The 17,601-nt window shown below is 37.4% G+C and overlaps 1 protein-coding gene across 4 annotated transcripts in view; it reads right to left on the bottom strand.

The window, feature by feature from the left end:
• rnft2.L (ring finger protein, transmembrane 2 L homeolog) overlaps window positions 1–17,601 on the bottom strand; it is a 35,165-nt gene that overhangs the window by 6,485 nt on the left and 11,079 nt on the right. For 3 of the 4 annotated variants that reach the window (XM_018263692.2, XM_018263684.2, XM_018263711.2), the window contains exons 6-7: window positions 14,436–14,589; window positions 1,999–2,148 (exon numbers count right to left, since the gene is read on the bottom strand). In XM_018263692.2, coding sequence (XP_018119181.1) covers window positions 1,999–2,148; window positions 14,436–14,589 — 304 coding nt within the window. The remainder of the gene's footprint in view (window positions 1–1,998; window positions 2,149–14,435; window positions 14,590–17,601) is intronic. The other variant, XM_018263726.2, reaches the window with a different exon arrangement.

Genomic DNA, 17,601 nt, shown 5'->3' with positions numbered 1-17,601 from the left:
TATATCATTTATTAGTTAAGACATGCTTGCAGGTCTGGGACATGGATGTGTTTGTGACTGACCACTGGGTGACCCCAACGATCAGAATGGGAATACAACTCCCAATGCGATTAAACACAATACAGTAAAATTGCAGCTTGCACAACCCTCTTGTGACACTCATGGTTGGAGAAAAATAAAAATATGTATGTTTTTCAAGTTGTAATTAAGTGTGAAAAAAGGCTTGTTCCCAAAGAGTGCACTCTGTTTCTGCTTTAGCAACTAACATGAGAATTGCATGTTATTATTGGACTCTAGTGAGTTGTTTCTATAGGGAGTTCTATTTCTCAAAGGGCTTTCGGTATTTCATCTCTTGCTACTTTATATTGATTTGGAGAGGTATGTGAAGTATCTTGTTTATACCTATTAAGAAACTGAAGCTTTGATGGCACAAAAATAAATCTTTAACATTCACTTTTCATCAGACCTTAGGGTAACGGCACACGCTAAGATTCAGGGAGATTTAGTCGCCTGGCTTCGACTAATCTCCCCAAACTGCCTTCCCACCGGCTAGAATCTAAATCGCTGGCGGGATGGCACTCTGAGCACTTCGTGTTCCGAAGCCGCCTGAAGTTTCGTTAAACGAAGAGCTCTGAGTGAGATTTCGATTCTAGCCAGTGGGAAGGCAATTTGGGGAGATTAGTCGCCTGAAGAAGAGGTGATTGGTTTATGGGCGATTAGTTCTGGGTGAAGACACACGGAGCTACAAGTAGAAGCTCCTTGTCAGGGCTCCAAAAGTAGACAATGCTGATGATCTACTGATAACTGTCTCTACATGTGTTTTAGCAGAGGCAATTCTCAGCATTGTCTATGGCAGGGTATTTTCTGGTGTTTTGTACCCGTGACAAGTAGCTGCTACTGGAAGCTCTATGTGTCTTCACACAGGGTGGTGGCACATGGGGAGATTAGTCGCTTGCGATAAATCTTCGATACAGCGGCAACTAATCTCCCCAAAATGCCTTAACGCCGGCAAGAATACAAATCGCTGGCAGGATGGCATATGAATCACTTCGGATTACCGAAGTCGCTGAAGTTTCCTCGAGAGGAAACTTCTGAAAACGAAGCAATATGTATGCCATCCCGCCGGCGATTCGTATTCTTGCCGGTGGGAAGGCGTTTCGGGAAGATTAGTTGCCCGCTGTAGCGAAGATTTATCGCAGGTGACTAAATCTGCCCATGTGCCACCATCCTAAGAGCACAGAACTTTTTATCTGTGTACAATTTATATTTTAAAGTTCTTATAGCAAAAGCCAAAAATAGGCATACATGTTTTTCATTAATGCATTTTAAGGTCAAGTATTACTTATATTGTGTAGTACAGGGAAAATGCCAAAGCTAGCAATGTTCACTCTAATTTCTTGTAGGTCATTGTTGTTTGTGCACACTGTGTACAAAGATGGCTGCATTTGAGCCACTATTGCATCACTGCACACAAACAAACTTGAAAGCACATGTATAGTCTAGAGGGAAGATTTCTAGCTGGTGCCGGGACTGTGGCAGGAATAAAAAAATGCACCCTTGAATATAACAGAGAGGATAGTAAGCTCCAATGGGGCAGGGACTCGTGATGATGAGCCATCTCTTTAAAGGGTTGCATAAATGTGCCAGCAGTATATAAATAGAGCATAATAATAATAATAATAATAATAAAAGCATGAGCAAAAAAACATGTAGAACAGACAGATGAGCATTATAAAAACCCTCACATTTGCCTGTTCAAGTTATCCGTCTTTGATTTTAAGCCGTGTCTTAGGGGCCACATTTCTCTTGCCTGATGTTTAATTTAAAGTGACTAGTTTTATAATACATACTTATTCTCACAGTTTCTCTGTCACTAATATCTATAAAAATCAGCATTGCATACATTAGCAACACAATCTCCAAAAATATGCATACATAAGCTAGGCTTTTAACACCAGGCTGTTAAATGTTTTTTACACTAGATTTGCTTTGGCTCACCTTACAGAGGCTGTACAAGATAATCAGAATGCTCCCCAAGAAGTATGTGTTTGATGGATCATCCCCAATAATGTACTTGTACCACAGCTGGATGGGTACTAGGGAACGTACCAGCTGGCTGAGTTCTTCAATCAGCAGGTAGAACTTGCCCTGTGGATACACAATTGCTCTATAAGTACTAGAGAGAACAGCATGAAGACATATACCAAGGCTTTAATTGTTGATACTTAAAATCTAATAGGATTTTCTTTGGATTCAAATCAAGAAAGCTGTAGTTTGTCATAGTCATACACAAAAAAATAAACAGCACTTACATTGATACAAGCCCACATACCTGGCATACACACATCTACATGCAACATCATAACACTATCGTCTTCTGCTACATTTGCTCAGTTCTAGCAACACAAAATTAGGGTGTAACTCCATTTCCACGTGACTGCAAGTTATTTTCATGGATTCAATCAGAACGGATTTTAAAAGAAAAATGCACCAACCATGCTAAAAATGGATTGCATGTAAATTCTTTCCTATCTAAGTCCAGTAAAACTTATCATATTGTATAAAAATTGTTCAGAACAACAACAAAGGAATATATGTATCAGCATAAATCTACTTTCTGGTTGTTTGGATTTGCTGATCGAAGGTACCAGCAGTTAAATTAAGAATGAAAAGACTCTGACATGGGATGCTATTACAGGTATGGGACTGGTTATCCAGGATGCTCTGGACCTGGGATTTTTCGGATAAGAGGTATTTATACAATACGTATCTCCTTACTTTGACTCTGCTTAAATATCATTTAAACATTAAAAAAACCCAGGAGGATTAATTATCTCTTAGTTGGGATCAAGTACAAGGTACCATTTTATTATTACAGAGAAAAAGGAAATAATTTTTTTTTAAAAAATAATTTCATTATAATGTCTATGGGGCAGATTCCATAAAGGGCGAAGTGGCTAACGCTAGGGTCAATTTGCCAATTTCCTAACAGGCGCAGGTGTCACTTTGCTAGCGAAGGAGATGCTTCGCACTCTAACGGCAGGCAAATTTTCGCTCTGTCGAATGGACGAAACTCACTAAGATGTGGATTTTACTGAACGTTCCCTCATTTGCCAGACTTGCTTTCGCCAGCTCAGACCAGACAAAGTGCAATGGAGTGCATAGGACTTGCTCAATTTTTAGTGCAAAAAAGTCCAAAAAACCCCTGGCATCTTTCTTTTTTTTTTTCTGAGTGATAGCCTGCAAAGGTCCGTAAATTTTCTTTTGGGGTAACTGGGTCCTCCCTCCATTTTCTAACATATGGCACATAAACTATACAGTGGGCTCATGTGTAGGGCATTATAACAACTTTTATTTATTAAAGGGCATGTAAAGGCAAATAAATAAAATCCCATTTTTACTTTCTTTAATGAAAAAGAAACCTCTCTCCAAAATACTTTAATTAAAAAATGTGTACAATTTTTATAAGAAACCTGACTGTATGCAGTGAAATTCTCCCTTCATTTACTGCTGTGGATAGGAATTGTCAGACGGTCCCTAACTGCTGAGCAGGGAAACAATCATACTTATGAACAGCAGGGGGAGCCCCCGCCTTACTTCCCAGCCATGCAGAACTCAAGCAGCTTTGTTTATGACGATCCCTAAGTAGCCCAGACCACACTGAGCATGTGCACAGTCTTAGTCTTGCAAAGATGTTTAACAAAGTTACAAGATGGTGACCCCCTGTAGCCAACTTTGAAAGCATAAATCATTTGTTTGATTAGGCTTGTGGTGCAGTAAGTTCATGTTTATATTTAGTATACAAAATACAGCATTTCTAGCCTTATTCTATTTTAGACTTTACGTGCCCTTTAAGGTTCCCTGGACTTGTGTAATGTAAAGTATCTGCTGCAACATATACGTCCATGTAATTTAATAATTTTTTGCCGTATGCAAATTAGGCAACTCTAGCGCATCTTCGCTTTGATTGCCGAAGTAACACTAGCGAAAATTCGCCAGCGTTTGGCGCCCTAGACGCAACTTCGCACTTTAGTGAATAAGCGTTGTTGCGATGGCTGCGAAGCCGTCGCTGTGGAATTTTCGCCACTTAGGGAATTTGCCCCTATGAGAGATAGCCTTTCTGTAATTCTGAGCCTTCTGGAAAATGGGTTTCCAGATAACAGATCCTACATCTATATAATCTTGTTATTAATAAATGTATGCTTCAAAAATAATAATTAAAGTGCATGCCTCTGCATATCTGTTTGTCGACTCTAACTTCATATTTTATGCAGGACATAATAATACTATTTGCAGTTGTTTTACAAACAGAACGGGTGAAATTCCGATTATTATTCCCATATTATTTAGTATACTGGGGTTACTGCTTGTAGAGACAAGCCTTCCACACTGCCTTGCATCACAGAGGCCTGCTGGTTCTGTTGAGTCTGGGGGTTCAGGAATGCCTGTAGTATAGTATACTGCCAGATCTGTGCCATTGTTGTGCAAGCTGAACCGAGCATTATTTATTAAACCCGTGTCCATGACAACAGCAAATATGCTCATAAATGCTCGCTATTCAGTCTGCATGCCATATACTAGAATAGTATAGTTGAAGTGGTGTATGCTTGAAGTGAGGGAATTTTATTCCTGAAAACAAAGTGAAACTAACTTGTATAGCTGCATGATATGGGGTTCATGTTGGAGTTTTAACAAGATTATGGGGCTTAATATTCAGAACACTGAATAAAACCTAAACAACATCTGGGAGAGAACAGGATACTGTGTATAGTTTGCACCCACACCACTTATTTTAAAGAACAAGAATTGGACAAAGCAGCCACTGTGCTTAAACCTAACTCCATTTGGCTTGCAGTTTGCAATTTATCTGTGACATGAATGTCAGCATAGCTGAGGCACCCGGTAAAAATCCTTCCATCCGCTCCTTATCACCTTAGGCAACTGGCACAAAAAAAAAAAACGCCATCTCCGCAGCACAAAGAATCTGAGTAGGACATTGTGCACGGAGCTGCCGACACTGCTGCGCTACAGATGAAAAGACTATAGAGTGTGTTACACTGATTAAGGACTCAGAGATGGATTAGAGTCTTCTCAGTCAGATCTATCCCCCCGAGGTCTTTGTAAGGAAAGGAGTGCGTACGTTTGTGCCCGTGTTTAGAAGCCGAAGGAGGGAGGAAGGTGAGATCATACTGCATGCCTTGTGCTTTCCAGTCCCGCTGCTAGGAATAAGTCTCATTGCTCAGAGCTTTGGCATTTTCATGATCTCATAGCCCTCCAGTGGGCTTGTCAGCGAGCTCACATTTTCATCTGCATAAAACACCTCACTCCGTTTGTTTTCTCTTCTCTACTTTAGGGGATCCAAGCAAACAAACAAAAAAAGGTGATCTTACAAGAATATCATTTAGGCAGTTTAGTGCCAGTCTGTGGATGAGCAGTTTAGATACCTGTTCTGCACAAACCTGGATGGCACAAATGAACATGAATAATGTTATAAGGTATGGGGGGGTGAAATTAAATAATGCATGCTTGTAAAAATGTGCACAAATTGCAAATGTTGGAACAATTAAATATGCTCATGGAGAATGAAGTGATCTGGTTAGCCCACAGGTGCAGAATTGATGAGGAGTTTTCATACACAAGAGTAAATTGTACATTTTTTCCTGTCTGTAGCCTCAAGCAACAACGAGGAATGGAATAATAAAGTGGTGGAAACTACAAAAGAGATCAGCATGGGTGGGGAGCCAGAGGCAGGCGAGATAACCACAAATACTGGGAATACATTGACAGAATGCTAAACCTAATATGTGGCTAACATTATACCACTTTCTGCCAATCATATAAACATCCCTAATAAACTTCTATGAATAGATCTTTACTTAGAAATGGAAATGTGATTGGATTGCAAAGGTTTTTCTGAAACGACTTAAACCACCTTCATTTTAAGTCTTGTAAAAATATGCTCCGCATTGTTAATAAATAACATTTTCTGCAAACACTTACACCAATGACAGCTCGGACGGGGGGGCCCTAACAAGGATCCGTGTCACCTTTTCATGACAGCAAGGTGCCAACAGAAAGTTGCCTGCCTGGCTCCAGCTTTATACAAGTGTATAATAATCTCATAGATTTTATCCTTGTGTTTGCCTGCTGAATTTTGTTTTATGACCAGTTTTCTTTGCTACTGGGCACTACTCCGAAACAGGAGCCTGAGATTCATGCACTGTGATTCTGAAGTATATTTAAGGGATCTCACTTTTTCTCCAACAATTTTTTTCTTCATATCCTTTATTCGTTTACATATTTTTCGGACAAACCAATTTTCTAGACTTAACATTCTGCTGCTAGGTAGAGTATACAGGAAAAGTAATAGAAACATCTGTGAAAATCCTTGGTAAATGCTGCAAATACTCCAAATTTAAAAGTCTACATCTTAGCATGCTTATCTCTCACTTCTAAACAATCTATATTGTTAGCATAATTGGCTTCCACAAGCTTCTTAAGCTGGCCATATATGCAAAGATCCGATCGTTCCAATCCTCGAACAATCAGACTTCCCCATCTCCCGACCTGCCACTAACCATTCGGATCAAATAAAGTAGAACAGAACAGATCAGCCGATGTTCTGCCCCTGACAGCAATCGTACGAAAGCTAGTGACAGTCTCCCACTGAAAATCGTATGATCGGCAATACACCCAGAGATATTATTGGCAGCCGACAGAAATCTTTTAACCTGTCTGATCGACCAAACGACCGATCTCCGTCGGATGAAAAATGTGGGGACTCTCCGCATATGGTTCGGAAAATGTTGTCTTTGGCCAGCTCAGAAAAATACCTGAATTTGGCCATGCTGCATGTCTGTCTATAATGGAAACCTGCCTTGGATTTCTTTCATAGTCAACAACTAGCAGGGTGGCAAGGTTCAGGCTTGTGTTTGTAGGCAGAAACGTGATAGAGAAAGAACTGGTGTGCCAACCCATTAGCCTAAACTGACCTGAAGGTACCTATGGCAGGAGAATACAGAAAATAAATATCTGTTGTACTCAGAGGCAAGTAGCAAACCTCCACAGCTCTTTGATTGCAATGAGGAAGGTTTCATATCATTATGTTAAACTACAGCAAAAAGTAAATAAATGGTGTCCCTTTACTTTATGCAATGATTTACAATTATATTTTATTTTGAACATTACTATAAAGAATATAACGTATACATGAAAAAGGGAAACCTTAATCCAATGGGACTATTAATACAGATTTAGCATGAGTTAATGTAAAAGCATTAGACAATGTAATGGCTTGGGATAACTATACTATACTACAAATCCCAATTCCCAACATCAGTTATCTCCTTGTCTTAAGTTGGGTGTTGAAATAACCATGTGCTTATCTGCTCAGCACGGATTGTTACCAGAAAGCAGCAGTATTAGGTAATTTACTTTATATAGCAGTTTGTCTCTTGACTCCTTCCCCCCCCCTCTGTTAGACTCGGCTACATCTGTGTTTTTAAATCAATACGGATTTTAGTGTTACATGGCTCTGAACCAATATGCAGTATAAGCTTTTCATTGCTACAAAATGAACCAGTCCCTTTCTACTAATTCATTTACTGTTTTTTTCCATTTAACCTATGACTCTAATGCAACCTTTTTTGTTTTCTAACTCAAGTACAAAGAATGATTCCAGTGTGCAAGATAATCTAGAATATGCCCGTGCTTATTCATACAATGCTACAAAAACATGTAAATATTTTAACACCCAACACCTCTCTGCAAAACGGCATGGTCAAATACATTCTGTATAATTTATCTGTTTTGCTTTGTTCCTCCAGTTTGAATTTGCCACATCCTTGTTTTCCTAATATACTACAGTCTGTCATAGTCATTGGGTTAAATGGAAAGGGTCCCTAAGAGGGTAATAATAATTGAAATGCCACATGTGATCTGCCTTATAGGGGCAGTAAATCCCTTTTTCAACATGAGTTCAATGAATAGAACTTGTGCTGAACTACCCTTTTGCCTATTGTTTTAATCACAAAGTACAAGTTTTGTTATTTCTTGAGCTAACCAGGTTAATTTAAGTTACTCTATGTTTGGTCCTTGTGAGGTAGATAATTAGATTACCTGTATAGAACTACATAGCTTCACCCTTTGTTGTGACTGGTTTGTAAACAGGAGTCAGTTATGACGGGAGGTGGGGGTCTGTGCACTGGTAATCTAATAATGTTCCTTGCAAGAACCAACATGGAATAATTTCAGTTGCCCTGTTTCACTCAAGAGCAAAATTTATGTTCAACACATGCTTTGTTCATTGTTGTGCAAGAGGTGATGCAGCTCCTTTGAAAGCAGTGATTTTAGAAATTAAGATGTTGTCTATCCACAAACCCACTGATACCACGAAAAAGTAAATGCTAGACATCGGCTGAAAAAATAATCCATTTGCTGACACAATGGGTCTGGCTGTTTGGGACAGCAGAGATATGTATATAAATGCTAGAAATAATGTATTGATTGGGAATGGGATTAGTTAACCAACATATTGCACACACCTAGCTAGTGCTTGTACAATTTTGCAACCCTGGCAGCTCTGATATTGTTTGGTTGAAGGTGGGAACTGAATAGCCTCATATCCATGAAGGTCTACTCATCCAAGTCATGATATATCTAGCAGTGCTATGACTCAATTAACTGGACTTGCTGAGTAATCTATACAACAATACCAACTCAAAGAAGTGGCGTCTCATAGGTGAAACAACCACCTCACATAATCTGCCCAGATGTCCTCTATTCAAATCCTCATTCCTAAAAGTCTCGTATCTTTCTAACTTTTTATAAGATTCCAACTGCTGAAAACACAATCTAGGACAGGGATCCTGAACCTGTTTTCATCGTAAGCTACTTTCAAATGTAAAAAGAGTAAGGGTACAACACAAACAGTTTCTGGGGGTACAAAATAAAGGCTGTGATTGGCTATTGGTAAATCCTATATGACCTGACAGCCTAGGGGAGGCTCAATTTGGCAGTACACCTGGTTTTTAGACCAATTAAATTAGCCTACAAACCAATAATTCAAAGATAAGCACCTTTGAGGTCACTGGGAGCAACATCCAAAGGGTTGGTGACCAACATGTTGCTCATGAGCCACTGGCTGGGGATCACTGCTCTAGGGGATGTTTATCCTCGCCTCTATGTTCTTGCATATCTTGTATCTAAACTTTCCAATGTAAGAAAGCTTTGTTTTGCCAATACGGAATTAAAATATTTAGATATGAATCTATCCTGAAGGTCATGAACCACTTCAAAATAGCACACAATTACAAAATTAATTTACAGAACACTAATAAATAGCATTATTAAAGGTTAAAACAGCTTTACATTAACTCCCTCTGACATACATTGTTAAAATGTTCTGACTTCTGTTTGAGAAATAAAGGAGATATAAGCAGCTAAGTTCAGCCGTTGTGCTACTTTATGGAGCAAGACTATCTTGTCCATAAAAAAAGTGTTTCCTTTAAACTATCCACAGCTTTAGCAGTTAGTGCATGTCCTGGGTTTACCAGTGATATTCTTTTAATTAAACTATAAAGAAAATAAAAGAATATACTTTTTTTATGAAAGATAATTAAGTAGGTGCTTTTTCTGTTTGATACTCTCCCTTTCAAGCCTGTGTAGATTCTCTATTACTTTTTCATGCTAATTTCTTTAATCTAAACCAATTTGGAGCTGTCATTTTTGATTAAATACGCCTCTGAGATCCAATATTGTGAACCAGGCAGGAAAGGTGCAGCATGTGATTTTACAAGTCATTTCTCAATAGAAAAAAAGCTAGCTGCTGATTCTGTAGCCAAGGACTAAGTGATCATCATCATTTCCATCAGTGCAAATGAAGATGTACCAGTGGAAACAATTGCTAAGCAAACAAAACACTGTCAGCTGGCAGCTCTGCTGAAGACTACTTATTAATCAAAACGTTGGCTTAAGGAATATCAAAATCACCAGGCAGAAAACTGGAAGCTTTCAGTCTTTAATCATCAAACAGCATCTGTGACTGTACTGGGCTCCCAGCTAGTGGCTCCCAATAAGTTGGTATTGTGATCGAGAGCCGACCAGATGTGTTTATGTGGCGAAAATGAATCTACCTCTATTATTTTCCTACAACAATTACTGCCTAGCGATTCAACGAGCTATTTCCTCATGGTGCGAAAATGCCCTTTGTGTTCCAAAGCGTTTGGGGTATCCAACTTCATGAACCCCCGGCCAGTTAAAAAGAACCGGTTTCTGCAGGTGGTTCACCATCTGCAGATGTAGTTGCTGCTTTATACAGTTTCCCCTCAAAAGAGACATTTTCAGATAAAAACTTTTTATTTAAATAATTAAAATGGCCACAGCTGGGAAGGTAAAAAAACAAGTGGTGGTGATATTATGGGTCAAATTTGGAAAACAGTTGGTAAGCAGAGCAGGGGTATCAAGTGCACGACTCTACTGTGCTGGGACATACCATGTAAGCAAGTTGCTTTTGAATGCAGCCCAAACACATTAGAAGGTAAAACTCTTAAAGGGAAATGATTGTCAATTGTTTTGTAAAATGCAAGTGAATCGAGGAAAGAAATAAACAAAGAATGACTATAATATACAGTTGACGACCTTAAAAATAATGTAATTCTAAGCAACTTTCCAATATATATGAATGTAAAATGTACAGTGGTTTTAAAGTTATTTCTAAAAGTATTTGAAGTTAAAAGCAGTCAGTCACTTTCTTTTCTGTGGGTTTAGGTTTTTTTTTTTCAATAAGTTTTTTTAAATACAGATTACCGTATCTCTTTCTCTCTCTGTGCCACTTTTTTTAACAGTTCTGTCATTTTTTTCTTAAAAAAGTTGTGGTTTTTTTAAAAAGGCCTGATAAATGTTTCCTTTAAACTAAATGTAAATTAAGTATGCATGCATTCTTGATATCATTTCAAGCCCTTCATATATTTAAATAAATTCTCCCTGAAACTCATTTTTTTTTTTATTTCTTCCATGTACCATAATTCTTTTAGATTTTATACTGGTACACAGCAATCTTTGAAAAACAATTACTCTTTCTGTTCCAGAGAATGAAATGCAGGTATGGGACCTGTTATCCAGAATGCTTGGGAGTTTTCCAGATAACGGATCTTTCTGTAATTTGGATCTTCATACCTTCATAAGTCTACTATAAAGTCATGTAAACATTAAATAAACCCAACAGACTGGTTTTGCTTCCAATAAGGATTATTAAAGGTTACCTTGAATCAAGTACAAGCTAATTTTAAATTACAGAGAAAAGGGATATCAGTTTTAAAAATTTGGATCATTTCGATAAAACGGAGTCTATGGGAGACTGTCATTCCATAATTCAAAGCTGTCTGGATAATGGGTTTCCAGATAACGGATCCCATATCTGTAAAATAGTAGTCTGTGCATCACTGTTTGAAAACTAAACCCAATAACTCAACAGTTATTTAATTCTAAGCTTACGCCATACAACTGTTGAAGTGAACACGACCTTAGGCGGATTAATCAGAAGTATAAGGCATTTGTGAAGTGATACACATATTTCCTTTTCTTCTTTAATCTTTCTTCTTTTTACATAGGTTTCATAAGTTCTCCAGTGTATTCACTGCAATACCCCTGTCCCCAATATTTTTTGGTGAGAAACCTGTTGCATGTGTATGTGATCATCTCTCCATTTCTTTCTTATGTATCTTTGCATGCACTTGCCATATCGTATTTCCTGTAAGCTATGCAAATAAATGAAACTTCAGCCATTTTAAAACAAAACTGTTTGAATTATCTCAGTACCTCTGGAAGCTGGCAAATATTTTACCGATACTCCAACAGATGAGCTTGCAAATGATGGCATTTAGGATAACCAAGCTTTTATGTATGTAATGATTAGGCCTGTATTGTGTGCAAACAAAAACCTAGAGGAAACAAAATACACACACACACACACAGACAGAGAGTTAGGTCCATAAATATTTGGACAGACAACTTTTTTTTTTTCTAATTTTGGTTCTGTACATTACTACAATGAATTTTAAATGAAACAACTCAGATGCAGTTAAACTGCAGACTTTCAGCTTTAATTCAGTGGGTTGAACAAAAAGATTGCATAAAAATGTGAGGAACTAAAGCCTTTTTTTTTTTTTTTTAAACAATCACTTCATTTCAGGGACTCCAAAATAATTGGACAAATGAAAAAAACTGAAAATAAAATGTTAATTTCTAATACTTGGTTGAAAACCGTTTGCTGGCAATGACAGCCTGAAGTCTTGAACTCATGGACATCACCAGATTCTCAGTTTTCTCCTTTTTAATGCTCTGCCAGGCCTTTACTGCAGCTGCTTTCAGTTGCTGTTTGTTTGTGGGCCTTTCTGTCCCAAGTTTAGTCTTCAACAAGTGAAATGCAGCTCAATTGGGTTCAGATCAGGTGACTGACTTGGCCATTAAAGAATATTCCACTTCTTTGCTTTAATAAACTCCTGGGTTGCTTTTGGCAACCCATCACACTGCCTCCGCCGTTTTACAGATGATGTGAAAAATTAGAAAAAAAAGTCTGTCCAAATATTTATGGACGCGCGTGTGTGTGTGTGTGTGTATTACAAAGCAAATTGCTCTTCTTAACTCCCATGCACATAAAGAATTATTTTTAAGATTAAACAGAAGTTGAAATATTTGCAATATTGGTAAATACAGATATCGCTGCTTTACTACACAGAGTGCTTGGCATGTTATGAGAGTTAATAAAATCACCCATCAGAAGAGTTTAATCCTGCTCTGATTTCATCTGAATAAGCTGAATCTTTCGTGTGAGACAAAGTCTCACCGGGTTTGTGGGGTGCTGTTCATTCCGATCATGCGCTAGCATGATGACAAGGATTAATGACTGCTCTCATTTCTTGGTAGGTAGAGGGGGTGGGGATGGTGAATGACTCTAAACCTTTTCCGATGAAGCAATTTATCTCAGGAGAGATCACTTCTTTTGGTTCAGCTTCAGAATATTAATTAATTTCAAAAACAAAAAAAAAATGCTGAAGAAAACGAGGGGGAGAGTGAGGAGACGCTCATCTTGGAGGAGGGCCAGAGACAAATCAAGATTTGCCTGACTGTATTCTCTGATGCCAGAAGTTAATTGATCTGCCAGTGGTACTTGTCAACCAATAAGACAAGAATTGCAAGCCAATCAAAATCTACCAACTTCATTTTCTGTGGGACAGGTCTCATGATGAGATGATTTTTGTAAGAAATACATCACTTACAAATCCATGAACTTCATGTAAAATATATCGCAATTCTTAAACGCCTATCTTATGTAGGTTGGGCCAATGTATCCTGAATAACTGCCTCTTCATCTCTAAATTACAAAATCATTCAGTGGACACAGACATCAGCAGAAACACACACATGTATAATTACTGCAAAAAGTGACAGTATTCCAAGGACGATTTTCAACACAATCAAATAGTTAAAAAAGTGGAGGTTTATTGGAGTCCAAACCCTGATTATGGTTCCTGTGCGGAACCGAAATGCTGGACTCAAATAAACCTCCACTTTTTTGACTATTTGATTGTGTTATAAATCATCCTTGGAGTACGGACACTTCGGCTCCTACACTCGAGCCTGATGACGGCTCGAGTGTAGGAGCCGAAACGTTGAAATAAAGCGAAGCACATTTTTTTCATCAAAGTCCTAGGAGTGCGGTTTAATTTTGTTGTTTATATATTTTTTTTTATATAACCAGCACCCAGGCATTTCCTTTTGGTCATTGGTGCACCAGCTCTGGACTTAAATAGTTTGAATATTCAACCATTCGATAATCGAAGTACTGTCGCTTTAAAAAAAACTTCGACTTCAATACTTCGCCAAATTAAACATGCCGAAGTGCTATGTTAGCCTATGGGGACCACCTACAACCATCTTCTAAGTCTTTACCCATCGAAATAAAATCGTACACTAAAATAGTTCGATTAAACTATTTTACTTCGATCATACTATGGCCAAATTCGGTGAAAAATACTTCGACATTCTAAGTCGAAGTATTTCAATTCGATGGTTGAATTTCAAAGTATTTTACGCTTCGAAATTCGACCCTTGATAAATCTGCCCCATGTAGTCAGTAGGTCTAAAAATGCACTTACATATTAACAACATATTGTCATGCGTATTGCCAGGTTTATGTGTGAATATAAATGAAATTGAATATTGACTTTATAACACTTTAACCAGTCACGTGAATATGGAATGGAATTGTTTGTAGAACAACTGGCTAGCAATTTAGTAAAAGTGAAGGTCAACTTATTATCAGCCTTTACATGAAAATCTTAGTTCTAAGCATTGCATCATTATACTTTATAAAGAAAACATTAGCAAATGAGTCTCAAAATAGCAATATAAACAGGCAGGAGCAAGGAACGTACCTTTGATTTAACAGCTAGGATGATTCTTGGAAGAGCGAGCACCAGACACTTCACAGACACGGTGACGTACTTCAGAACAAAATCTGAGATGCCCACAATCCACATGAGATCAAAGAAATCCAGATTTTCCAAGTTAGGTTTCAGAAAGATTAAGCTAAAGAATAAGGGAACATTGATTGGTCTTCTAATTCTAGTTATACAATAAGAACCTATCTAAGAACTGCTTGGTGAGTCTGTGCTCTTCTATCTATGAATTCTACAACTTTGAGCAAATAAACAGATATCCATTATAAAATCATAATGATTTTTAGTATGTGAACCTATTAAATGAAGTCCATCATTTTGTCCAAAATCAACAAACTAAAAAACAAAAAAACTACACACTGTTGAATGTTGGCCAACTGCTTAATTTTATATGCATCAATGCAAATGTATTGTAATGTAATGTATCAAACGTCATCTTTGCAAAATGTACTGCATACATTAGGATTCTGTTTCAGTGAAAGCCAAGGCAATGACAGCATGTTGTACATTAATGTAACAGAGAAGGCAATAAATTGGCTACATCTGTTCTCTAGTTGTGGTATTCAACTAACAGGAATATAATCAGCAAGGTGATACTACAGTAATCCATCAAAGTCAGTCTAATAAATTTTGATTGTTCCTCCATGAGGCAGAACAAAACATCCTATATGTGGGGCAGATTTGCACTTGCACTGTTTGAACTCCAAAGTCCAAAAAGAATGATACAAAATAAAAACTAGGAACTAGAACTTGGAGAGAAACGGCTATCGGGTTTTAAAAACATTGCTCAAAACCTTGTTTTAAAGGAGAAGGAAAGCTACGGAGGCATTTTATTGCCAATAGATTAGCTGCAATAGTGCAAGCTAGAATGCTATATTTATTCTGTAGAATGTTTTACCATACCTGAGTAAAAAGCTCTAGAAACTCTCTGTTTGTTTAGGATAGCAGCTGCAGTATTAAAGGAAAACTATAGCCCCAAAATGAATACTTAAGCAACAGATAGTTTATATCAAATTGAATGACATATTAAAGAATCTTACCAAACTGGAATATATATTCACATAAATATTGCCCTTTTACATCTCTTGCCTTGAGCCACCATTTCCTGACTCTATCTGTGCTGCCTCAGAGATCACCTGACCAGAAATACTACAACACTAACTGTAACAGGAAGAAGTATGGAAGCAAAAGGCAGAACTCTGTCTGTTAATTGGCTCATGTGACCTTACATGTGGTTTGTATGTGTACACAGTGAATCTTACGATCTCAGGGGGCGGCCCTTATTTTTTAAAATGGCAATTTTCTATTTATGATTACCCAATGGCACATCCTACTAAAAAAGTATATTATTATGATAATGGTTCATTTACATGAAGCAGGGTTTTACACATGATAAAATGTTCTCACCAACAATGTAGCTATCCTGAATCAAACATATCCATTTACATTTCGTATGAAATGTATTTAAGTGTCTCTGCTTGATTAAAACGTTTCCTCATAAAGATTAATGTCACAATCCACAACTTCCTTTAGACCATCACTATACTTTCGTTATTTTCACTTTATATTTTTCTGATGGCATCATTAAAACAAGTTGTTTTCAGATAGATCACCAGAAATAATGACTTTTTTCAATTAATGAACTTTTTCAATTGCTTTCTATTTTCTATTAGTCCCCGTTTTTTCTAATATTGAAGTGCAAAGTAATTTTTCACCTTCTAAAGCAGCTCTGGGAGGGGGGTCGTCGACCCTGTAAAATGTTCTAAATTGATACATTTACAGGATACATTTCTTATCTTTCTCTCTGCTGAGCAGAATCTCTGGGTTTCATTACAGGCAGCTGTTAGAATTGATACAATAGTTGCGAATACTTCAGAGATGCTGCTGAGAAATGTCAACTAAATGTTGCAAAATTGTAACAGTTTAGAGTTTGCATCTGAATTACTGAGCTGCCAGACTGAAACACCAGACAGGAACATTCAACTTAGATTTTGGAAAAACAGTAAAAAATAAATAATGCAAAGTAATTGAAAAAAAGTCTTTATTTCTGGTGAACAATCTCAAAACAACTGAACTGAAGTGTTTGCAAGGTGAACAACCTCTTTTAAAGGAGTGGATCACCTTTAAGTTAATGTTTTGTATGTTATAGTATGTCCCATTCCTAGCAACTTTTCAATTGCACATTATTATTTTTTTATAGTTTTTTTAATTAATTGCTTCCTCCTCTACATCTTTCCAGCTTTCAAATGGGAGTCACTAACCCCAGCAGCCAAAAAAACGATTGCTCGGTAAGCTTACAATTTTATCATTATTGCTACTTTATATTCCTTTTCTTTTTATTCAGTCGCTCTCCTGTTCATATTCCAGTCTCTTGTATAAACCACTACCTGGTTGCTAACATAAAGAAGTCCTTAACAACCAGATAGCTCAAATTCAAAGTGGAGAGCTGCTGAATAAAAACATAAATAACGGAAAAGACACAAAAAAAATAATGGGCACATCGCAAATGTTTTTCACTGCCCACAACATTCCTTATCACCTTTAATAGTCCTCCTATTGTGTTATAATCCCCTAAAAGTCAGAAGAGGGCCCAGCAAACAAGGCAGCATGGTCTGGCATAACTGAACTGATAGAAGGATACTTCTTCAGTCTGCACACAGAAATACAAAAATCTGAGCTTGAATTTACACATCCATGGCAGGAATAACCTGTACTACCAGTAAACAAATTATTATTGTGCATCTGCCTTTTAATCTTCATTCAGTGCAGTGAACTAGTAATTCTGCTTAATCCTTTTGTACAGGTCTTGTTGGCACAAGTTACTTTCTCAGATCTTATGACTTATTCCAACATTTTGGAGGACTATGGGACTACTCCCACAAGTGTCTGAGATGGTACGGAGAATTGCTTGATGCACAGGAATAGCAATGTAGTTAATCAGAATTCTAGGGTGCCCTTGTTAAAGTCAAATAACTCTGACTCACACAATGTTACATTTGTTGTTTCTCTTATCCATTTCTTGTAAGTTTCTAAGCACACAATAATATTTAAAAATAAGACTTAAATAACAGTTTAGCGCTCTGCAATTCATGGATAAAACTACACACTGAGAAAGTAAAATGTTGCCACAATGTCCTTTTAT

Source organism: Xenopus laevis, chromosome 1L, assembly GCF_017654675.1.
Source record: "Xenopus laevis strain J_2021 chromosome 1L, Xenopus_laevis_v10.1, whole genome shotgun sequence".
In the NCBI taxonomy this organism is placed as follows: domain Eukaryota; kingdom Metazoa; phylum Chordata; class Amphibia; order Anura; family Pipidae; genus Xenopus; species Xenopus laevis.
Note: the sequence above shows the minus strand (reverse complement) of the source record. Positions and strands in the feature narration are given on the sequence as shown.